The 26,436-nt window shown below is 42.3% G+C and overlaps 1 protein-coding gene across 1 annotated transcript in view; it reads left to right on the top strand.

The window, feature by feature from the left end:
* Positions 1 to 26,436, top strand: part of PLCXD2 (phosphatidylinositol specific phospholipase C X domain containing 2) — a 155,477-nt gene that overhangs the window by 115,202 nt on the left and 13,839 nt on the right. Inside the window, exons 2-3 of the mRNA XM_085622333.1 lie at positions 12,345 to 12,805; positions 22,540 to 22,781. Coding sequence (XP_085478459.1) covers positions 12,345 to 12,805; positions 22,540 to 22,781 — 703 coding nt within the window. The remainder of the gene's footprint in view (positions 1 to 12,344; positions 12,806 to 22,539; positions 22,782 to 26,436) is intronic.

The raw sequence follows: 26,436 nt of genomic DNA, 5'->3' as shown, positions 1-26,436 counted from the left end.
CTTGAGCATCACTGACGCGCTGTTCTAACTCAGTCACCCTACCTTCCATGACAATCCATCGGTCCTCTATTTGCTGCAACTTTTCATTTGTGGCGACCATGAAGGGTTGAAGACGACGCACTTCCTCTAGTATGTTATCTAGTACTGGGCTTTGTGACGAAAGAATAGGTGAAGGCGGGTCATTCTTCTGCATTTTAGGCTTTGCACCAGAAAAAGACGGTTTACTTGGAGGATGGGAGTCACTAGACATCTTGGCACTTTGACTTGACACCTTCTTGGCGGGAAAGAGTATGCGGAATTCTCTCATACGTTGTGAAATTTGACGAAGAGTCTTATATAGCCATTACAGCATCACCTTAGAACAAATAAAGCTGTACCGCATCCAGCCTGTAGCTCTGTAAGTACAGGAACATAGGGGTTAATCACGGCTTCTGAAGAAGAAAAAGATTATGAAACCTTCTCCTGAGAGAAAAACGGCACAGAACAAGCATGGCCAGGGGTTAATGGCAACTGCAGAACTTAGAACAGACTCCCTCTCGGAGAAAAATGAAGCATTAAAGCATCAAAGCATGACTGAATCCTGGAGATGCGTGCGCGGTGCTGCAGGAATGAGATACGGGCGCCGCGACACAAAATGGCGGCCGCCCAGTATTACCTCAGGAAATCAAACCGCCACGTCTCCGGGTGATAGGAGTGATATAAATCGCCGATGAAGGGCAATTCCGAATCACGACATGCTCCGCTGACGAATTCTTATGAAGACAGCAACCGCAGCTCGCTGGGAAGCCTTCCACGCAGCTACATAGCACCGCGTCCGAGCGGAGCTATCGGAGATCCGCCATCTTCCCTCGGCGTCCAAGCCACGCCCCCGAAGGATGATAATCTAACACTACTATATGCTTCTGATCTCCCATTAAAACTGTTAAGTTATCTTTAAGTTTTCAAACAGCTAAATTATTCCATTGGATTCTGCAGTTTGTTGTATTAAAACCTACTGAGCTATCCTTAAAATTCCAAGAACCTACTTTGGCGTAAGTCATCTCGAATTTAGAGCAGATCACCATGTGATCACTGAGCTCATTTACCAAGACTTCCATACTTGAGAGCTTACAAAAAAAATCTGCTGAAACAATTAAGTAATCAATAATAGTTCCTCCAGTAGGCGCCTTATGTTTGCTGGTATATCAGTCCCAACCCTCCCATTAGCAATTAATAGGTCTAGGTTTCTCAGGCCTTCAAGTAATAGTGTGCCTCTTTTATCAGTCCGACTATTAGTCCGAAACTGAACAGTGGGAATGTTTAAAGCTTCATTTTTTGAGGCATAAGCAAAAAACCTTATATTGTGGGTAGAAATGTTGCCGTTCAAATCACCAATCAGCATTAGATGCCTGCAATCTTCACTTTCCATAATAGTGGAGATAAAAATTGTTTTTAATAAATGAGAGTTATATGCATCAGGAGGTATATACGCATTTACAATCAGCAGAGAGTCTGAGTTATCATGTTCTTCCTTAAGATCTAGCTTAATCACCTGCGTTAAGTTGAAAGCATGGAGATAACTTTATATATCCATCTAAAACTTGTTCTGAGCAAAATAGCAATACCTGCTTTTGGATATCATCTGTTCACTGGGAGCGCAAGATGGCTCAGCACGATATAATCTTCAATGGACCAGTTCTTTATGATCCAAGAATCTTGTATGCAAATTATGTCAGCATTCTGTTCTTTCAAGAATAACAATTTGTTTTTATTCGTGCTTAAACCGGCTGCATTTCAAGAGATCAATTTAAGACCCTTGCAAGGAAGAGTTCCCAAGTCTTAGACCCAAAGATCTATTTGTGTTAAGAGCCCCTGCTACCCAACTACATTTATTATCTTCCTCATCTACAGACAGTGCTTGATTATTCTTTTTCACCACAAGGAGGGAAACTTTCTTTACCCCCTTGCCGAGGGATACCTGCAGTATACTTTCTTTCTCCAGATGAGATAAGTCTTGTGGTGAGAGATCTGAATGGGCGGTAGTCTGCCAGTTATAAATCGCTTTTTTAGAGGCTATCTCCTCTTTGGGTACAAGAACATCGATACCTTAGCATTGTAGTTTATCACTATTTGACATTATCAGATAGGAAATCACCTTAGAACCAAACGTCACTCTAGACCCCCCATAATTGCTTGGTTTTTGGACTTGAACCAGGGTGAGATCGCTACTCTGGATCATTTGGAGGTCAGGAATTTCAGCAAAACAGCTCAATAGAAAAGATCTATTCATATACAGCTCATGATCCAAGTTAAAAGAAGAATCTAGAGAAAAAGGTACAGAAGGTAAATGACTGACTTGGCAAACTTCCTCAGACACAGTTCCAATAGAATTATAGATAACATTGCTGCCTAAAGAGGAGGCAAATAGAGCAGCATTAAGATTCAGGTTACACTGTGCCACCGATGTAGAGCTTAGAAGTGGTGTATTAACTTCTTGAGAAGTCGCGATTGAGGCACTAGTATTTAATAATGGTGAACGAGGTACCCTTGAGATAGTTTCAACTTGACCTTCTTCCCTCTTTGCAACATTCGAGTCAGAACTCTGAGACAAATTTAAAATTAGATTAGGGTCAAAGCGTAGTCGTTTTGCTCTTTTTTTTTATTTATCCTTCAATGTTTTTCCTTTGTTTCCCTTCTTCTTCCTGCAGACAAATTTACTTTTAGTTTTGATTTCCCTCTTCTCTGATGAAGAATGTTCAGCTTTTGGTTCCTCGGTTATAAAATGTTCAGTTTTTTTAGCCCCTCTTTTTAAGAAAATGGGGAAAACCTTTTGTTCTGTATTTGTTTTTTCCTTCTATGAGCACTGAAAGGACAAAGATGCAGGAGTAGGAACAGAGTCCTCAAATTCAAAGAGCTGCTGTAGCGAGGGCGATTGCATGTAATCAAATAAGTCTGCATTTTCTTTGCCTTTATGTTTTCTACTACAAAAAGGCATGCCAGCCTGAGTGCCAAAGTCCCGACAATTAGAATAAAAAACAGAACATGTTTGGATAGATTTTGACCGATTGGAGTTGTGCTCCAAAGGAGATAAAGAATAAATTCCCTTACCCGAATTGTACTTATGAGAGGGAAATAAGCTGGCGTTACTAAATGGGGGTCTTCGGCCAGAAATGATACATTTTGTCAAAGACAGAAGTGAATCCAAGATATAATCAGAATTACTTACAAATTTCTCTATTAGGGCTAAAATAGACAACAGAACTCTTTCCAGACAAAGTAGAGATTCAGACATCAGCATTTTTTTCTTCTTAAGCATTATTTAATGGATAAAAACTCGAGGAAAAGTCAGGAGTGACAGACCCCCTTGAGTTTGATATACATGTTCCACTAGGTGTGCTACTAAACAACTGCATCTTAATGGAAGGACCCAGGGGAAAATCCCGTGAGTTTGGGGAAGGTGAAATTCCAGATGTGTGAGGCTTTGGGACTGGATGAGGGGCCTTTGGGACCGGATTCAAATTAATGTTAATGTTTGGGAGAGTAGAATCTTCCTTTCGGAGGGCCTTCCACTTTTGGTTCGGGGCAAATTCCAGCTTCGGACTGGACACTCATCTGAATACCTCTACCATATAGAGGAGCAAGCCTGGGACACTATTGTGGCCCTCCACTGTGAAGCCAAAGTCCGTCATGTAACGTGATATTACATGCAAGCCAAAGCATCTCACCGGCATGGTCTCAGGGCAGTCACGAAGACTGTAAACCCTACCTATGCATACAGCTTCAGGTCCTTCACTGCAATAGTGGTTTCAGGCAGCCCAATTTCTCCACAAGATAAATCAGCAAGTCAAATCCCATCTGGGGCCTTCCCTGAAAGTATATACCCCTGGGCCATGGTTCTTCTAATTCGCTTAGAGGCTGTAGCTCAGTGTCTCTACGGATGTGAAATGCTGCTTGTCTCGTCCATTGAATGTCTCCTCAGAGGGTGATGTAGAAACCACTCTGTTGTCTGGAGAAACACATCATTGCTCTGAGGGAAGGGATCATCTATATTGTGGTGCAGGCACCCTGGCTTAACCCTCACATCTGGCATCTTATGGGTCACACCCTGAGATGGGTCCATTAAACTTAGTGGTCTTGCTGTTAAACACTTGTTTAGTAAACAAGGACTTCCAGGGTTGCATACAACATAAATATTCAAGTGGTAAGGGCGTCATTTATAGCATCGCCAGTAGACCGGATGGAGCTAGTTATTGGTAATACCAGTTTATATCACTATATAGAGAGGAATTTATTAACAGTTTTTTTAAATGTCAATATAGTGATATAACCTCATGCACTAAAGTAAAACGCCCTGCATGATAAAAAGCACTCAAACAGCACTCAAAGGGAACACTTTTAACACTTTTAAATACATGCGTTCTGGATGTGTGCTCTGCTGTGCCAGCGTGCGGTTTGTTTTTATTGTTTCAAAAACAGTAAAAATGAACCTCAGGCTGGCAGTCATGGTGGAGGGCCTCCATCCTCCTTTCCTAATTGCCCGGCAAAATCCTGATCTGGAACACCAATGGCTGCCTGCAACAGGGTGTGCTGCTGCTGCTGCTCCAGTCCAGGATCGGAGGCTTGAGATGCCATGCGTGCCCTCTCAGCCTCGGAAGCAAAAGCATGTATGTGGCTCGAGGTCACAGAGGCTCGTGACTCTGTGACCTCGAGTCGCATGCCTGCAATCTTTCACAGACTGCTAGCAACACCCTTTCCTAACACATCACAGCTGACAAGTCGGTAAAGAATGTTGCTTGGAGCCTGTGAAAGTGATTGACAGGCAGCTCAGAGAATACAGGGTTTATGCCCTGGAGACCGAGACTGCTTGTAAATATGATGATGCTGCTAGCATTATGAATGGGAAGTCTCTTCAGACCCCTAAACACTGCAGGCCAGGGCTGGCACTAGGCCAGCCTTTGCCTACAAAGAGATTTTTTTTTTAAAATGTAAAATGCTGAGGGACACATGCTTACTAGAACATGTGTCCAGCTCGAAAGTGCCTGGCTCCCTTGGAGAGGTAGCCAGGAACTTAAGCAGCACTCCACTGGCTTAAAGCCCTAATTGAATCAAAAAAACAATTATGTGGATGGTAACTGCTCTTTGCAGTTGCCATCCACATAATGTGAAAAAACGATGTGGGCGGAGCCCCCTGACGCACTCTAGAGGCAGCAGCCTGGGTATAAGTAAGAGCAAATGCGTCTGACGCCTTCTATGTATAAAATCGAACGAGAGCATCACGAGTGCCTGGTGTTGGGAGGCCTGGAAATGCCATCTAACCAAAGAGGAGACTGCTAAGAGGACAAACACAAATTATACATTGACTGTTGCTGTGTAGACTAAGAGGGAATTACCCTAGGATCAGAGTTCTTCCACCTGATTACTGGAGTAATTCCCCATTTTTGAACTGTTACCTACCTGGAACTTTTACCCACATCCCCGTCAATACATTATACCTGCATTCCTTGTAATTCTTGGTCATGAAATGCATGGTCCTCGTAATAAAGGTACAATTCATCAGATTGAAAGTGCCATCATCTCTTAGCGGTATACCAGGATGTTATTGAACTTCGATTTAAATGTATTTTAGCTAATGTAGTACAGCAGTCAATATATATGTGGGATTTTAGAGTTTGTGAGAAACTTATAAATCTTTTCAAACATCGCACATTTTTATTTGAACAAAACATTGTCCATGGATTTAACTTGAATGCAAATATTGTTTCTTTAAATCGAAGGAATAACTAATATCCGCAACAAGGTACCTTTTTGTATGTCAGAAATTGCTTTATTACTGCAGAACTCCCAACTTCCTGAAATATTAAATGTTAAAAGCAAAGGTTTTTATACCATCTTTGTTGAAGAGTCTACAAAAATTCATAGGTTTAATTCTAGAGAAGAAGATACTTAAAATTGAGAATGATCAATGGCAGTGACAGCCCCACAAAAAAGGAAAAAAATGAGCAAGACATTTATAAATCCCTCCCTCACATCGTTCGATCCTCTTCCCTCTCTCCAGCATCACTATGCTATTTATTTATGTATTTGTTGTTGTACATTCGAGAACCAGACCCACATGGTAGCAGAGCTCTTTTCAGAGGAGCAGGATAACTCAAAGAACACAGCAGAAAGGTACCAGGTTAATACAGTATGGAATCAATCAAGTAAAAAAAAAACCAGGCAGGACAATATTCGAAGACAGCGTAAAAGAGTGTAACAGTGAACTGGGGAAAGTAACAATTCAAAAACAAGCGCTCTGATACTCTAACGGGTCACGTTCGCCCTCTAGAAAACACTAAATAAATAAATATAAATAAATAAATCAGGGGAAAGCTACTAAAGGAGAGTTTACTAGGATTAGATATATTATTTGCATATACACGGTGATATTAGAGCGATTCATAATGACCGGGTCAAAATTCAGATTTGTAACTATATCCATTAGGATCGATGCATTCTATCGCAATTTACTGCTGAAAATGACGTTGAAAGAGTAGAACTAGAACTTTAAGTTCCTTCTTGAAGGTAACATATGGAAGATTTGCCCTGATGCATAGTGGAATAGAATTCCAGAACTGGGGGGCATTGTGTGGCGCCAGTGTCCCAATGCAGTTACCGTTGCTAAAGTGTTTTTTTCTTTCCCTTTGTGGTCTGGGCACTTTTGATGTCCTTCAGCAACGACTGGGCCCCATCAACCGGCAAAAAAACATGTGCTTTCTGTTTGTATGTCAGTCATTGCTAAGCTGGATAAATGATTGCAAAGCATCCCTTGAGACTATGTCTGAGTCTCCTTCCTGACATTAGGGAACAGGAGAACCCTTTTTGGATAGCACATAAAGGGCCATATATAGGTAGCTAAATACCGGTCGGTAACGGCCGAAATTCGGAAAATATCCTGTTACCGACCGGTATTTAGTCAAGTGAGATGTAGGAGGCCAAAAACCAATTTTCGGTAAATATGAAGCGGTAAATACCGATTCATATCTACCGATTTCTAAAATACCGATTCATATTTACCGAATACATATTTTCCGATTCGGTAAATATGAAGTGGTAAATATGAAGTGGTAAATATGAAGTGGTAAAACGGAAAAAGACATGTAGGTAAATTCGGTAATTAAGAAATCCATGAAATTCGGTAATTAAGAGTCGGTAATTAACACAGATTGAAAGCAGGTGGTAAGCATCAACCGTGCATATAAGCAATCCCAAAATGCAGCAGCGTGGACAACATGGCTGCTCTGTATGTCATTGCAAGGCGCCTACGTCTACAGGCAGCAGGTCTGAGGATTTGGAGACGGGAGGAACACATCTACAGACAGCGCATCACACTCTTTCAACAGACTGACGCAGAGATACATGAAAGGTACAGGCTACACCCACAAACCATCATGGACCTGATAAGGGACCTGCACCCACTCCTGGACCAGCCAACAAGATGGGCGCATGCCATACCACCACATGTGCAGGTGCTCTGCATTCTACATCTACTCGCATCTGGCAGTTACCAGGGGGTGATAGCTGCGGTGGGTGGTGTATCCCAGAGTTGCCTGTCCCGTTTCTTCAGGAAGTTCCTGGATGCCATGATGCAGAGAATGCACCACTACATAAGCTTCCCAAACACACAGGCTGAACTGCAGAAAACTAAAACTGACTTTTATCACATGGCACAGTTCCCCCATGTCATTGGCTGTATTGATGGCACACACATCCCAATCTGCCCACCAGCTGCCACTGAGCACATCTACAGGAACAGAAAGTCCACCCACTCCATCAATGTGCAGGTAATCTGCGATGCAGGGAACATCATCACTGATATTGTTGCGAAGTTTCCTGGGAGCACCCACGACTCCTACATCTTCCAGAACAGTGGGATCTACACACGACTGCTTGCCGGAGAATTTGGAGAAGGATACCTGCTAGGTAAGTAACAGTGACGCCCCATGATACTTGCAAATCATAGTGTATTGAGGCATGTGACTGATGGTTCCCTTTTACTCACCTAGGCGACAGTGCATATGCCGTGCGGTCATTCATCCTCACTCCCTACCTACACCCATCAACCCAGAGTGAGACGCGATATAACGTGGCACACAAATCTACACGCAACGTGGTGGAGCGCACGTTTGGACTATTGAAAAGCAGGTTCCGCTGCCTCCACAAGAGCGGAGGCGCACGCCAGTACACACCCATCATCTGTTGCAAGATCATTGCCACTTGTGCAATGCTGCACAACCTTGCCACGAAGAGAGGTACAGAGGTGGAACTAACAGATTTTGAGGACAATGAGGATGAGTCAGGTCAGCCAGAGGCCAATGCAGCTGGAGTGCCAACAGCAACAGATGGGAGAGAGAGACGGGCAGAGATCACATGCAACTATTTCTGAGTAAGTAAGGGGACACAGCCAGTTGTTGGATGTCATGATGTAGTTTAATAATGCGGCACTACACCACAACACCAAGAAAATGCCATTCTGGCAACATTGCGTAATGACTGCTAGCAAGTCCAGTGTTACGTCACCCAATAGTCTTAGGCAATGCCGTGCAGCATTACTGTTTGCGGCCACGCGCTAGAGTGTGGGATGCCACGGATTGCGCCTCCTCACTAGTGGCAGCCCCATGCCGCCTGCTGCTCCTGCGTGTATCTGGGACCGGGGGGAGGTTATGCTGCTCCTGCTGCTGGTTTCGATGCTTTCCGCAGCATCCCCAGCACCAGTTGTGGCCGCCTGGCTTGTCAATAGCACTTCCAGTGCACTGGTGACCTGCACCCTCCCCCTAGAAACGTCGCTGCTGCAGTGTGTCAGGCCCTCCTGCATAGCCACAGAGCGCCTGCAGAGTAATGACGTGGCAGTTGCCAGCCGGTTGAGTGCCCTGGTGTGACTGTCTCTCCTCTGCCGTTCCCGGCGCCGTGCAGCTCTGTCAGCATCATATTTGCTGCACAACAGCTTGATGGACTGGGACATGTCCCGAATTCCCGCTGCCATGTCACTCATCCCCACCGCCATAGCGCTGATGCCCCTGTCCATGTTGTCGAAAGTGGCTTTCAGGCCCCGCATTTGCCGCTGAACTGACATCACTGCCTTTGTTTGTAGGCGCTGTATTTTCAGCATGTTGCCCTCGAGCCCCGAGAACACCCCATGGCTGTCAACGTGTGCTGGTGGACTCTGCACCCACGACCTGCGGCGCCGTCTGGCACCCGTGTGTGCTCCCTCTGAGGTGGAGGGCACAGTGGCATGGCTCCCATCCTGAGGCATGGTGTTTGGATCCGGGCCCCTGCTGTCATCAGATGAGGTCTCCAACACTCGCAACCTGGCAGCTGCACGCCTCCTCGACCTCACAAATGCAGGCGGTGATGTGGCCGGTGACTCAAGCATGAGTGGTGATGCTGGCTGTGGTGGTGGTGATGCTGGCTGTGGTAGTGGTGATGCTGGCTGTGGCAATGACATCTGTGCAGAACTTGTGCTGGCCAGCCCTGTCCTGTCTTGCCGGTGTGCCCTCTCTCCTGTTGCAGTCCTGCGCGATGTTACATCTGTGGACAGAAATGCAACATCAGCTCAGTGTACCTGAAGGCCTGTATTGCAAGCATCACAATAAATTTCTGTAACACTCTCACATTGTCCTCTGCCTGCTTTTGGCTAATGTGTGTACCATGCCTTGTTGTTCTGTGCTATTCAGTTCATGGTTGGGGTTTCCCTGACTACATCTCCCATAATGCATTGCCAGTCTGCACTAACACATGGACTGGAGTAGGTTAATCATTTCACAATGGGGGATGTGGGATAGGGGTAGGGGGGGCTACATTGCTGTGCATTCGTCTTACCTTGTTGGGTGGCGGCTCTGGCAGAGCTGTCGGCATCCCCAAGCCCCACGACACTCTCGTGCTCTATTGTGGACTGCACCAGCTCCTCCAGTTCGGTAAGGGCAGGTGCCCTGTTACTCCCACCTCCTGTCCGGCTGGCCTCCTTCTCCAGTTCCCCATCTTCCTCTTTGTGACGATCCTCAGGTCGTACCAGCGCTTTTTAAGTACCTCAATGTCCCTGGGGGTCACTCCAACAGCATTGACCTGCGCCTGGATTCCAAGCCATATGGTCCGCTTCTCCGACTCTGGCACTTGCAGGGACTGCCTCCCAAACAGCTTCTGGTGCTGCTTCACCACCTCCTCCACTAGTACCTGGAGTTCCTTGGGTCTAAATTTTTGCTTTCTCCTCCTTTCCCCTCCATCTCTCTGTGTCTCCTGGCTGGACATTGTGATTTTGAGCTGCACAATCAGGCACTGGCTCCCTGCCTCTCCTCTGCACTCCCAGCCTCTCCAGAGTCAGTTGATTGTTTGCACCTGCCTGGGTGTGGCCACTTCCTGGTTGGGTGGGGTTTGGTTGCACAGGATTGGCTGTTTCATCCAGTCATGTGATTTCGTTTTTCCGATTCGGTAAATACCGATTCGGTATTTACCGATTCGGTAAATACCACCTCGGATTTTACCGAATCGGTAAATACCACCGCGGTATTTACAGAATCGGTAAATTCCGATTCTTGTATACCGAATGTTACCGAATCGGTAATTATTACCGAATGATTACCTACATATAACTTTCCGATTCTTAAATACCGATTCGGTAAAGTTCGGTATTTAAGAATCGGTAAATTATATTTACCTACATATGGCCCAAAGTCTCTCTTTATAGCCACTCCCTTCAGTGTAACTGCTCTACTTATGCCATCAAATAACTCTGTTGCCATTGTGCCCTGTTCTGGTTTAGCTGACCCAGGGTCTCTACTGGAGAGCATAATGCAATATGAACCCTCATTCCCATTATTTAGGTGTCAAAATAAACTTTGTTTAACCCCTTCGGTGCTCATGACGGAACGGTTCCGTCATGAGCCACGGTTGAGCTGTGCTCATGACGGAACCGTTCCGTCATGACCACGCCCGCGCAAGAAACCGTCAGCACAGCGGCGGAATTCGCGCAGCATGGAAGGGGTTAAGGAGTCAGTGTCATATTCCCGCAGATATGTACCTTTTGATAATTAGTCCAATCATATTGTTCTCCGGTTTGCTGCCTGCACAGTGTTTTCGAATCTCTTAATCTTAGTTATAATTAGATGATCTACCAGCCACAGAGTTTTGAACCTAAAAAAAGGTTGAAGTTGTTCCCTGGAGTTTTGCTGCTTTGTGTCAAGAGACCCCACTCTACACCTGTCTCTACTTGTGTCATTTTGTGCTCCAGATACTGTCACTAATTGAGCCTTGCATTTATTTACCTAGCCGTCACTTTTTATCATTATTGGCTAATTTTGTCTCATCCTGAGTTTTATCACATTTAACCTAGGGTGTGGCGTTCATACTCATTGCCCCCCCGTGGCTTTTTTGCAGCTACCTTCAGTGACAGTGGGGCACACCAACAATGTCTATCCCCACGCGAGGAATCAAGAGAACACTTCTTGTTTTTGTCTTTTTTGCGGAGAACTGAAGAAACTGGTAATTCTCATGGTCAGACTCTTAGCATTACCAGCTGGCCTTTCCTGCTTCCATCGGCTCATAGAAAACGTTCACTTGGGGTACACCTTTATGTCGCAAGAGATACCTGGATGAACTTTGCCTTGCGCCATGGTCCCTCACTGGCTTCCTGATGTAAGTCCCCTCAGCTCTTTCCCATGCCACCAGTGACTGTGCAACCAGGAGGCGTGTTGATGGCGAGTTAGTTAGACGAACACAGCACTCGATTTGCCACTCTTCCACTCCATTTATTGCTCCATTGTTGTCCTCGTTATTGCCTCCGTTGCAGAGTGTCCATTGTCTCACGTGGTTTTCATCTTCCTCAGAAGACGAGCTACGGAGGCATCTTGCCCACTCTCCATCCCATCCTAAAAGGATAATGGAGAGGTGACACTGCTTACAATGTGATCAGGGGTCTCATTTTCCATAAACATAAACATTAAATGTGGAGACACCTACAAAGTGCCCTGAAACGCTTGGGCCAGCTAGGAAAGTGAGACAGTGCTAGTGCACCTAGTATCTGCATCTCTATGAAGGGTGGGTTGCTCCACCCGCTCTAATGAAAATATTGAATGCAGACACCTTTCTTTTATTATCTCTTATTTCTCTCAGAGGTACATTTCACCAGGTGGAATATCGCTTTTTCTTTTGGATTGCATCTGGATGCGATTTCCAATTATGTTGATTAGGAAATTTGGATTGAGAGGTGGAATATTCAAGAATAACCAGCAGTAAAGATCAAAGCAGTTCATAGACTGACTTTTCATCATAAGTCATGATACATTGCAATGAGCCTCGCTTTTCATTATACTGATCTTTTTGTTTTCTTTTTCCAGGTTCACATGATTCCTTCAGCTTTTGGGTGGATGAAAAGTCTCCTGTTGGACCTGACCAAGCCATGTCAATTAAACGGTTAGCGAGAATTTCTTTGGTGAAGAAATTGATGAAAAAATGGTCTGTCACTCAAAGCTTGACCTTCAAGGAACAACTTGAATCAGGAATACGGTACTTTGATCTACGCGTGTCTTCCAAACCAGGCGAACCAGGGCATGAGGTTTATTTTATCCACGGGTTGTTTGGGATCAAGGTGTGGGATGGATTAATGGAAATGAACAAATTCCTAGTACATCACAAAAAAGAAGTGGTGTTTTTGGATTTTAACCATTTTTATGCAATGAACTATGAGCATCATGCACACATCATCAGTATGCTGCAAGAAATATTTGGACCAAAACTTTGTGAAACAGCCTGTGTAGAAAATGTGACACTCAAATATGTATGGGAAAGGAACTATCAGGTACGTACATTAAAGAGGTAAATGTATGCACTAATGGGAAACCAAGAGGCTGATAATTATAATAATAAGGTATGTCATAAATGCGGAAGTTTACTTACAGCAGTATGTTGACGTAAATAACCCACTCTTATGAATCATACTTGCCTTATAATGTATTAGATGCTTACTACAACTGTGAAGTGTAAAACCTTAGATTTATTTGCAGTGTGAATATTTTTTCATGCAAAATGTCTCCTTCGAGTTCAGCCCTTGAGCAGATATGGGAAGCTGTGCTTGTCACAAGGTCTGAGAAATGCCAACTCAACGTTCATCCTTCTGTGGTCAGTAAATTGAATACCATTACATTGCGTAAAAGTAACACCTGTTATTTAGAGCACTTAATAAGCAGAAGTGTGGTACAGTTATTTATTGCACTCCAGATAATGGAACTGTGCATGGAAGAGCGGACAAATGTGACTTTTAACTTCATTAAAGTATGTTTTCTTGAGTTTAGTTGCATGCAGTAAAGCACATCACATTTTAATTAGTCATTCTTAAATGTGCATACAAAGATGCAGCACTTCTAGGGATATGTGTGACTTGTTATAAATTACCACCCTCCACTCTTCATCAACTGCGAAGGGTGCAAAATGCATGTATGAAGAAGGCATTGGGAAAATAAGTTTTCACATGTGAGTGTTGTGGATGCGGATAACGCAAAAGTGGTGAACACCCACAAAGTTTACTGTTCACAAACATTTGCAATAACCTTTGCACACTTAAAGCACTTTACACTAATTTTTAGTAAATTGAGGAAGTATGCGTGGAACCGAGTCCCTAATACTCGATTTACATGGGTATATGAGTGAAAATGGAAATGAATATTGTGCAAATGCACATTTCCTGTAAATTTGCTCATGTGTATGGTTTTCCCTGCGTACAATCTCCAAGAGTCGATTAGTCAAAATAATTATGGAAAACCATAGACTTTGCAATACACATGCCACTTTTAAGACTAGTGAAGGCTTTAGCCTTAAAGCTGTTGATGAAAACAATAATCCATTACATTTACAGTGCTGGTGTAATATCCTGATGCACTTCTATGTGTATATCTGTTGAATTTACTTCAAGGTGTCTTCTCGGATTGAACATACAAGGCAAACAAATAAACACTTCCCATCAACGTTTGTCTTATCGCAGTCTCTCGTGATTTTTTTTAAAGTCACTTTCTACGCAGACAATTTTTTGCTATAATTTCAACATTTTCTATAACAGGCTTTAGATATTCTCATGACCATTAATGCACTTGTATTCGCTTTTGAAGCTTTTATCCGTATTAGCTAATTTCTTTATTTGCGGTTCATTTGCATGGCACAGCGTCATTTATCTGCGCCTAAATCTCTTCAGTTCACCCTTTTCGACTTCAGCTCATCTCAGGTTAAAGCACATGAAAGAGAGTAATGTGACTTCCCAGTTTTATTCGGGAAGTCTAAACAGTATAAGTGCACTATAGACCACAACTGCTAAACTTAGATTGATATTCCTGATGTTAATGCTGTGAAGGAATTGAATTCTTACCTGCGGTGCATGGGTTTGATATCAGTACACTGTTTTAACGTCATGCCTTTTTGGTTTTGTGTCAAAAGAGGAGGAATATTTGGAATGCTACAGGATTACCCAATTGGAACTTCTTTTAGGCACCTATCTGCCGGAGCGGGAGAATTCTGCACTCGTCAAGTTAAGCTCCCTTATCAGTGGGAGCTTTCACCACTCAGGCAATGTCTTGGGAGCAAGAGTCTAAATTTTATTTCACAGGACGTAATTTAAATATTTTTTTAATTCGCATTTTAATAATATTCCGTCCTACCCATGGACATGTATGATTGCTCTGACATGAACTAGTTCTTCTATGGAAATCCTTGCTTCCCCATCCTGATTGGCCAGTGAGTTCAGTTTACAATATAACACGGTCTACTGTTTATGCTGGGTCTAATAAGTGCTAGAGGAAGAGTGGGGATAAATGGTGAGGAATCGATGCAGAAACCCAGAAGGAATTGACTAAGATATTCCCTGGAATAAAGACCAAGATAATTGCATTTCATGGCCAGATGCATCCAGTCCCTGGTGATGAGAAAGTGGTATGAGTGGATACCCCAAAGAATCAGAATAATGGCTTTCTATTGAAATGTTAGTTATTTCTTATGAGTTAAGGTTCTTGGACATCTGGATGGATGGCAGGAAGCATTATGCGGATGCAAGTGAGTGGGATATATTATGCCGTGCATAAAAACACCACGTGCTGGCTTTCAGTGTGATAGGTGGCCATCTTCTTGTTGGTCCTCATTCATATGGGCTGTTATCATTCTCTGCTCTAGGCAGGAATTCGTGAAATCACTGGATTGCCTCTCTACTTCAGCTGATACTGGTGGTTGAAGTGACCGTAAACTCCAAACACATGGCAAAAATCCACCATCATAGGCACCCTCCCCTACAGACCGCCAGAAACATGCCCAAGCTTCTGCAACGGCATTCCTGACTTCATCGTCCCACTCAACATTGACTCCAAGGACTACATCTTCCTTGGCGACCTCAAATTTCACCTCGCTGATCTCAACAGCACCAACACCGCCAACCTCTTCAAAAGCATGAGCAACATCAGCCTCACCCAACTAGTTACCAGCCCTACACACAAAAAAGGGCACACACTTGACCCCATCTTCTAGCGACAGAGTCAAGTACGGTCATATTACCGAACTCACCTCTACAGACCACGCCATTGTCCATTTCGTCATCACCTGACCCCCCAGCACTGCCCCTGAGCCACACAGCACATCCCACTGTAGCTGGAGAAAAGTGTAAGAGAACCAGTGGACTGACACCCTCAACACTTCCCACCCTGACACCACACCCAACCTAGAACAAACTGTCAAGAACTTCACTGCCTGGATCACCAACTGCGCCTACAGAGTCGTCCCCATCAAGCTCAGCAAACGCAAGAGATCCACCAAATAGGCCAGATGGTACACCATAGAGCTGAGAACCACGAAACTCAACTGCAAGCAACTAGAAAGAAAATGGTGCACCAGCAAGGAATCCGCAGACAGAGCCACCTTCAAGACAGCCATCAACCACTACCACCAGCTCCTGAAGGAGATGAAAAAGAACACTCTGGCGGACTGCATCGAAGACAGCTCCAACTGCAAGAAAATAACTCTTCAACATCGTCAGAGAGTTCTCTAACCCCTCAGCCACGAAAAACAACATCACCCCTTCCCAGGAACTTTGTGACACCATAGCAGACTTCTTCCACTACAAGATCTCCACCATCTACAAGAACTTTGAACCCCAGCACACCATTTCTGTCCTCTTCGGCCATCTCGCTCCCACTGAAGCAAGACACGACCACACACTCACTACCTGGGACCAGCTAACCATACAGAACACCACAGCAATCATGAATTCCTTCCACTCAGGAGCCCCCATGGTCCCCTGTCCTCACCACATCTTCAACATCGGGTGCAAAAGATCAGCAGCGAACTTGCCATCCTCTTCAACGCCTCTATCACCACAGCTATCTTCTCATAAGAATGGAAACACACAAAAGTCAAACCCCTTGTCAAGAAACTGTCCGCCGACCACAGTGAACTCAAAAGCTGCCGTCCCCGCTCTGCCCCCGTTCCCTGCCAAAGTTCTCAAAAAGCCATCAAGCACCAACTCACTTAACACCTGGAGAACTGGCACCTTCTGGATACCTCACAATCTGGATTCCACACCAACCACAGCACTGAGATCGCCCTAATTGCTGCCACCAACAACATGAGAAATGGCAGCCCTGATCCTCCTCGAACTCTCAACAGCATTCAGTGCCGTGTCCCACCACACCCTCATCAAAAGACTTCATCACATCAGAATACAAGGAGAAGCCCTCAAGTGAATCGCCTCCTTCCTCACTGGAAGAACCCAGAGAGTCCCACTTTTACCGTTCACCTCGGAACTCAAGAACATCATCTGTGGCATTCCTCAAGGCTTGTCCCTCAGCTCAACTCTGCTCAACACCTACATGACCCCCTTGGCCAATATTGTCAGAGCCCATGGATTTAATATCCTATCCTGCGAAGACGGCACCCAGCTCATCCTCTCACTCTCAAAAGACCCCACAACCACAAGAGTAAAGTTCTGTTGGTGTATGACGAACGTCACTTACTGGATGAAAAACAACTGCCAGAAACTCAACACTGACAAAACGGAAGTGCTGGTCTTCGGCAACAATACCTCCCGTGGAACAACTCCTGGTAGCCCCCATAACTAGGACACTAACCCACTCTGATGGACCATGCTCATGATCACAGCATCTTCCTGGACAGTAGATTCACTTCAACGCAGTCTCATCTGCCTGCTTCCTCACTCTTCTCATGCTCCGGAAAATCTTCAAATGCCCCCCAATCAACACCATACATACTGTCACTCAAGCCCTAGTCACCAGCAGCCTGGAATACGGCAACACACTGCACAGGGATCACCACTAACTTCCCGAAGAGACTACAAACCATACAAAACTCCGTGGCCAAACTCCTCCTCGACCTCGCAAATGGACCCACATCACCCCTCAGCTCAAGTAACTCCACTGACTCCCCATACAGAATAGATGTCAATTCAACATGCTGATCCACACTTACAAATCCCTGCACAGCCAAGGATCAGCCTACATCAACCACTGCCCCAACTTTCACCAATCTTTTGGACACCTGCGCTCCACCTCCCTCTCCCTTGCGCATAGCACTCGCATCTGCTGCAGCAACAGTGGAGGATGCTCCTACTCCTACCTTGTGTCTAAATCCTGAAATGACCTTTCCCTGCACCTCCGGACCTCTGCTTCTCTCTTGAAATTGCAGTAAGCACTCAAGACCTGGATGTTCAACTGAACCCACCTAAGCAGCAGGAAACTTAGCGCCTGGATACCCTCATGGATGACTAGCCGCACCTTATAAATCCCGCTTGAGTTGGGTTGAGTGAACATTTGTGAACAGAAAGAGGTGACTGACCTAAATATGACAAAATGAAAAGAAATACTCTCTAACTATTTTGCCAAGAATTCTCCCATGTAATTATATAAATGTTGCCTTTCAATATCAAAAGAGTTAACTTCCTAGGGTAAAGGTTGTTTAGGTTGTTTGCATAGGCCTAAATTACCATTTATTTATGCATCAGTTACACATCATGTTGTAACCTCAAAAACCAAGGAGGTGCAGGCAATTCACTCTACAATATTTTGCCTTCACAAAAATAAAAAAGCAGTAGTTGCCAATCATATGAACAAAATATGTTTTTATTACACAACATAACCAGATCAGTAAACAGAGAGTTCACCTTGGGGTAATCAGAATATGCTGGGGCACTACATCTACCAAACTGTGCTCAATTTCTTTTTTTGCTGACGGAAATATGCACTCTTTTCGGATGGAAATATCATTTTGGGTTGGACCGAGGCGAAATGGTAAATCAGTACCTACCACCCAAAGGTCCAACTAAAATTGGTCCCAAAGAGTTGTGAGTTGAGTTGAATTATGTGAAATTCTTTAATATCAGGAGCAGGTGCAACTACTGATTGAAGAATCCTCACTCTCATCTTAATGATCCATACATCTAATTCTTGGTTGGATCACAGCTTGTTAAATAACTCTTTCAATATAGCCTTCACAGAGAGCCATGGAATCAGTAATAACAATGTATCATAACATTGTGTTTAGTTAACCTTTGCTGCCCAGAAAAAGAGACTGAGAGCCTCGAGCCGTAAATACTCTTAGAATATCTGCTGATAAGCTTAACAAAATAACATACGTCTGGGGTGGTTTTCCAAAATCAGCAAAAGGGGTGGTAGCTCAGAAAATACGAAACACTATTCATCAAAGGCTATTAATATAGGATATTGATTATTCCTTTGGCATGCAACTAAGAAAAAAGAAACACTAGAAGGAGTTAGACTGCCATAAGAGCGACATAAGGATGGAGAGTCCAGATGAAGCATTTGGAATTTAACTATGAAGTGACAGGTTCCTCACTGAAAAATAAATCTTCAGAAGTAAATCCACATTGCATGTTTATATCACTTTATTGCAATATTTAATTAATTTATTCTTATTGAAAGTAAACCACAGGTAAATAATACTTATTCTGGTTCACAAGTGATGAAGCCAACCTAAATAAAGTTATTATGGCAGTGGCACCATGAACAGCCTGTAATCTTAACCTTCACTTGACATGGTAATTATAGATGATAATTCATTCTAGTATGCTAACACTTGTGCAGACCTATTTTACAGACACTTCCACGTAATGTTATTACGGAGTAAATGTCTGTGTATGAAATAACACCAAGTTCTATTTACATAAAACCTATCTTTTTAACCTTCAAGAAAAAGTTATTATATCAGCAGTACCGGGTTTGTACTATATCAGAGATTCAGTTGATCCGTTAATATAGATAATACTTTCTAATATTCTTTTAGTAAATCAGACCTATCATTTTTCGGAGACTTCATAATGAAGTTATAAGGGAGTGGAAGCCAGTGCATGAAATGCCACTAATCTTCAGCTTAATAAAACATATGGTTTTACAGAAACTTCAAAAGGATGTTCTTTTGTCAACTACACAAAGCATATCCTATATCACTAAGATTCAGGAGATACAGTAAATATAGAATTTTAATACTTTTGAATATTCTAGTACCGTTGCAGATCTATTGTTTTACAGACACTTCAAAATGATATATTGAGCAGAAGTCAGTGTATGAAATAATGCTGAACTTCATATAAATAAATTAGATATCTTTGATAGTGTGACTGTTAATTATCAGTATTGTGTAAATTGTCCCTTTATCTGTTAAATTTATGGTCAGCATACTTTTGTTGTCTGCATTCACTAAGGTTGGTCAGATACAAAGTATATGTCCTTAGCATCTTTTATTAGTGGTACACGGTGGGCAAGTCAACCCTTTCAAAATCTTATTTCTTAAACCTTAATATCCTTGCAAAGTTGATAAAGCAAAGTTTAAAGTGACTTATCTATGAGGTGTTAGGTTTGTGTGTAGATGGTTGGTACAACTTTACATGCTTTAAAAAATACGTCTTGTATAATTCCTTGTCAAATCATATGTCCTACTTTAAGATGTTAGAACTGCCCTGAACTGGAAGAAGAATATTTCTGACAGTGTGATTACTGCTTCTGACACTTCAGGCCGAGCACTACCTCCAGTGTTTCCACTGCTAAGCCCCAGATGATTTTGAAGATTTCCCCACCCTATGTGGTAGCTGTTGGTACAAATTCCATGGTTTGCTAATACTCGTGCTGCACACAATTTCCAAGGAACTCAGTTACAAATGTTTATTTCTTACATATTCCATGTCACCAAGGCACTCAGTCATGATACGCTGCATTGTGATTCTGTTGTATTAGTCAAGACAGCAAGGTCATTAAAATGTATCAGTTTAGGTGGACGACATCTAGAGAACTCGATGTATATGTAAATGCATGTACTATGAATATTGACATATAATGCTGTGCCAATAGTTTTTTTTAAATTGCAATAAAGCATTTGTAAATATAACATATTTAATTATGTAATTTAGGACTGAAAAGATGTGGTTATGCATTCACTGAAAGAAGCACGCCCTGCTGCCTTTGTCCTTACATTCTGTTTAACTGCTTAGGCAGCCATTAACCTATTGGGCAGAGTAGGGAATGGCATCCTTGAATTGTAACTGAATCCCTGGAGACTCTCAATCCACAGAAATAAATTACACTGTCAAGATACACAGGCTGGCAATGGCGAATAGGGAAGAATAGTCCACATCTGATCTGAAGGCGAGTGTTAATTCTTAAAATAACTTTAAAGTCCAATCAGAGTGCATGGAAAAGGAAAATAACTTTATAATCATCGAACATTAACTGCTGCCACTATCGGCTTGGACATTTGTAATCACATGTTTAGGAGCTCTTCACAGATAACATTATACGTGTTTAGGTATATACTCTTATTCTTTATTATGTTTGTTATTAGATGCCGTTGTAATAAATGTAAACGGTTTCATAAATCTCAAATGTACACTTTAAAGCCAAAATTATATTGTTTATTTGTACACAAAGTAATATGTGATATTATTGATACAATGGGTCCAATACTTACACCCGCTAAGTCTGCACCCAGGAGTGACCATTACTCGTTAACTCTGGGGGTGCGGAGATAGGGATATTTTGAAGGAACCCTCAGGTTCCAATGAGAATTGGGGAATTACAAGGCAAATTGGTAATTCTGGGTTTAATTCACCTGGTAATGCTACATTCCTACCAAATTTATATTAGATCTTTCATTTTATTGTTTTTGAATTGTTAAAAGTTGCAGGGGAAACAATACAGATCTTATAATTCCAATGGGCCAGTAAATCCCGTTACCAGGCCTATCGTATTTATTGGGTCATTCATATAGATGACCTCTATGTTTTTTTTTTTTTTTTTTACAAGAGAGAAACTATCATCTTTTTGTATGCTATTGTCATTTAGCTCATATACAACAGTTTTACTTTTTAGCAGGAAAGATCTGTCAGCAGTCTCTACCTATAGATATAACAGTTAACTATGGACAAATTATTATCAAATGTTTATAGTTACCAGATTTATTTAGGATACAGTGACAAGTAAAATGGCTGTTCTTCATTTTATGATTGTGTGAGTAAATTAATATGGATAAAGGTAAATGTGAACATCATTTGTAAATCAAGAACTCCCTGCTAAATCTACCAACACTTAAATAAAAGAGGAGTTAATAACATGATCCATCACTGATATATATCAGGTTATTTTTCTGTCAAAGGGTACATGTAAAGGCCATTAGTGAGGGTAATATTGTTAAAATCAGCATAATTGATCCTGAGTTTAACAGATTAGTATCTCACATGCGGAACTGGAGCCTAGCTGGTACTAAACACAATGTAATTATAGAATGTGTAGTTGCCATGCAACTAAACTTTGCATGTATGTCGTTCTGACACAATAGCATGTTATTGTTCATCCACGACCATGCATTCAGATATAACGGCACCAAAGCAAATGAATGAGTAGTAAGGAGGCAACACTGTCACCTATCTCAAATCATTTGTACATTTTATTGCAACTTACACGCACCAGGACAACTTTGCTTGCAAATCACAGTGTGTATCAAATGAGCATGCGACGCTCCAGCAACTGATGAAACCATGTGACAATGTTCTGAAACAATGCCCTACCAAATGTAAAGTGCTCTGATACCTCCGGGTCTAGCCAGTGCATATAAATCTTTTCAAATAAATAAAATAAATAAATATTTGCAGTGGATATTGGACATTAGTTGTTGTTGGTACATTGTGATTGGCAATGATAGAGGGATATAACTAGCAATGTAATGTTGCAATGGATGATTGCTTCCAAAATCCCTTTTAAATTGTAAATTATACATACTGGGAAAAAGAATCCAAAAACATGTCGTACAACCTTATGTACACAAGGGTACTTTTTATTCCTTTCTATTCATACTGTATGCCATTGGGAACATCTTTCCTACTTTTACACACATATTACTCTTACTGATTACATTCATTTAAAGCCTTGAGTTAAAATTATTTAATCATTAGTATTTGAATAGCAATTATTATCGTTTTGACATTAAAATTTAAAAATGAACTGTTTGTGTATTGTAAAGCTTTTCTTTCTTTTTGTGATTTAGGTTCTTATTTTCTACCATCATTCATTAAGTCATGACTATACTTTTCTGTGGCCAGGAAATACAATGCCAGCACCATGGGCTAACACAACAGATGTATACAAACTAATACAGTTTTTAGAATCAACTCTTGAAGAGCGTTCAAAGCACGGAGCCTTTCACGTATCACAAGCAATCCTCACTCCCCGTGTAAAGACAATTCTTCGAGGTCTAAAAGCTGGTCTAAAGAATACACTAGTTCACAGGTGAGTGGTTTTGCAGTAAATACACAATATTATTGTAACTGTGTGACTCGGAGATTGCTGACTCCTGTTGTTTGGCGTCCCACCTACTTTCGCTGTACCCCGAGGTTTTAAGCGTTCCGAGCACCCTGTGATGTATTTTCTTTCGCTGATTTTTATTCAAATTTCAAGCTCTATGATCCAAGTTCAGCATCAATATACCACAACAGCAATGCCATATTATATTTGTACATCTAAAAATAACGTGTTTGACATTTTGTTGTTCATCATCTGCATTTCAGTTAGATTCACATTATCTCAAGTAGATCGTCATTATTTAAAAACAATCAACTCGGTTAAACATCCAACCACTAACTACAAGCCATTTAGTTATATCTATTGTATAGCTGGTGACGCGTGTACCCTAAATTCACTGTTGGGTTGGCTATCCCAGATCTGCTCCTTGCGCACCATGGGTACAGTCAGAAAATGCATGTTGGTGCCCTTGATGCCACTGGAGATTGTGTTTCTCTTTCTAATGTAATCTGTATACGTGTGATATCTAAGGAGGTTAGTCAACCTGTTTTGAGCCAATGGCCTATAGCAGGTGTTCATATTTCAGTGCTGCCACTGGACTAACAACTTGTTTGGTACAGCAACCTCTATTATCAATTTTGGTTTGTGCAAATATGCGCAAATCATGCATCCATTTGCAGTATTCTTGGGACTGTGTGATCTCCAATTCATTGAAATCTACCTCTTCATGAGAATTGGCACCAGGTCAATAAATTGCTGTTGAACTTTTTCACCATCAGACATGGCGTGAGCCCTAACAGACACTCCTTAGGGTTACCTATATTACATTGCCAGTCCATTCATTGATTCTTTGTGTGGCCTCTGTCAACCATTGCCTGCTTGATTACAACAGAGAACTATACCATGTGGGGAAAGGTAGCTGCCATAGCCTTACATTTAGGGCTGGTATAGTGTGGGAACATGGCCTCTAATCTTCTTGGGGTCAGGTATGTACAGTGGACATAGTCTGCATGAGTTTAAGCCAGAATTTATTGAAACTATGTATGTGTAAAGCAACTAAACCACTGTCCCACCTTGAAATCCACAAGAGCTTAAAAATAAAATGCCATTATAAATGCTAGAGTACCCCACTTTTCCACAGATCCGCACTAGTTGTTAGTGTCTCACATGTTTACAGACACCAGAGAGATTAAAAACTATTTTAAATATCACATCTTTAATTTTATCCTCTAAAATATTTGCTGCTCTGAAGGGAAAGCCACAAAAAAGTATTTCATGTTTATTAAACTTATTTACGTTACAGTGTACATTAATGTCATGCCACTGTACACAAACAGCTATAACACGCCTAGCCTTGAGCAAGTGCTAGGGGAGATACTTGCCACAACTGTTAAAGTTTTGCCCTTAAAAAAAGGTTACCTTTGCACAGTTGCTGTGTTTGAAGTTGTGAAAAGAATAGTGGGAGAGCTGTCCCTGCACCGGTCCCGTTCACCCTCACAGGAGGGTGATGTAGAAGGAGGGTATGGGGAACATTACCCTGATGTCTAGTACACAACTGGAAACACGGTAATGTAGCTTTTACCCTAATGCTTATCAGTTGTATTATGTTTTGTACTATTTATTGTTTAATTCCTCTGCTGCATCTGCAAGTGCACTGCAATAAATGGTCTTGAGTGGCAGGTAAAGCGAAGATGCTCCACGAAGTCGATTGCTGCAGGACTCCGAGGTGGGGGGAAGGCTGGCGGGTCTTAGGAAGGGTCTGGAGCAGTCTGTTAACCACTCAGATGCTGGCTGTGACAGTGTGGGAGATCTCCTATCTGTTCCAAAAATAGGGAGCAGGTTGCAACTGACGTGAGATGTTGAGAGTGTTGGACCGCAGTGGAGTGTGTTCTATCAGATGGTTACTGTTGAACCATTGGGTACTTTTTAGCTCCTAGCATTTGAGAAAAACAGTCTGCTGTTCCCATGCAATGGAAGCATTGTGTTGTCTCTCTGTGTTGGTGGACTCTGCCCCACCTCAGAACACATGGCTTGAAAGCGACGAGGCTAAAGGATTGAGTCGAAGATCATCCCTTAAATTGTAGCAGGATTTGCGAAAGGGTTGCTCGTCTACTATTATTTCATACTTGTCTCTTGGATCTCACTTAAGATTTCTGACACTAGCACAGCCTGAGGCTAAAACACCGACTTGGAACTTCTCTCAAGCATGGCACCCAGCCATTGCCCGTGGGACCTGGCCAGCAGTGCTGCTGTTCCTGTGCTCCCACATACCGGGTGTCATCTTAAGCACTGCATTGCCAATGACCTAGTCATTCCTTTCACCCTAATTAGGGAGGGGTGGACCGTTTTCAGCCTTGGCCACATAGCCCAACTGTGTACATTTTGTACACTTGCAGATACTGTATCATTTTTTAAAACCTTATTATATTTGACTGCTTCACTATTCTCAAGACCTCAGCCATGCCGTCAGTGTGAGGCTCCCTGGTTCATCTACTGTATACACTTTGTGATTGTTATTTATGCCCTATTTTCCATCACCCTGCCATTTCCATACTTCTGGGGCTCTCATCACATTGTACCAGTACATCAAGTACACCAATATATCAAGGACACCAAGAAAGTGAATAACAAAACAAAATAATTCAGAGCCTTGCCATATCTAGAGTATTGCGTGCATCATCACCCTAGCAAATTGTATGTTACATTCCATATGACATAGGATCTGTTACATAAATAAAATAGAGCAGTGTACTACAGTAAATAAGGAAGATGCTGTTTTATATACGTTCAAGTTGAAAATATTATCATTTAGGCCATTTGTAAGAAGATATCCAAATTTGATCCGACTTGATGTAAAATTTCTGAACACAAACTCAATAAGTTATTTTTTTCCTTACCGGAACAAAAAGCTTGTGTAACGATTTCGTTTACAATGGAACTTCAGTATTAAACATAAATCATTATTCAGTTGCAGTGGTATGTTCCTTTCTTGTTCCCAGCTTATATCTTATTTTCATTCCTCCTTTTCGCCTGTTCCCAGAATTCCCACTGTCCTACCTCGTCTGTTTCCAGTATTATCTCTTCTATGTTTCCTCTATCTTTATTGCTGTTCTTCTCGAGGGCCAGTCCTTGGTGTCGTGCTTGCATCCTGTTAACTCATTTGTCGATGTCTCGTGCCATGAAGGTGCAGCCTTCAGTTGGAGTGCTGGCTCGGTAGTCACAATGCAATGGGGCTCGTTGAATAAAGCCTTTCTCCTCACTAACATCTCTGGCTTCCATACCCTACTAATGGCTTCATAGGAGGCCAGCCTAATCTCACTATGCTTTACCCATTACACTTCTTACTAAAATCACCAAATCATATACACAAATACAGTAAAGTACCAATGGCTGCCTTATTTGTGTTGTATTTTCATTTCATATGGTCAATTCTATGACAGTTCGGGGTGCAAGATCAGTGATTTCAATTGTCAACTAGTGATGAGTTTTGACTCAAGTTGATGGGGTAAAATTGTATATGTAATGTCATATATATCAACAAACCCAGTGAACTTAGGTATACCATCATAAAACTTTTCTTTTCGATCTCCTGGAGCCTGATTATGACTTTTGGCGGTTCGGGAGCGGGCAGCAGGCCGCTTCC

The sequence above is a fragment of the Triturus cristatus genome, chromosome 8 (genome assembly GCF_964204655.1).
Source record: "Triturus cristatus chromosome 8, aTriCri1.1, whole genome shotgun sequence".
Classification (NCBI taxonomy): domain Eukaryota; kingdom Metazoa; phylum Chordata; class Amphibia; order Caudata; family Salamandridae; genus Triturus; species Triturus cristatus.
The sequence above is the reverse complement of the archived record's forward strand: the minus strand, read 5'-3'. Positions and strand labels throughout refer to the sequence as shown.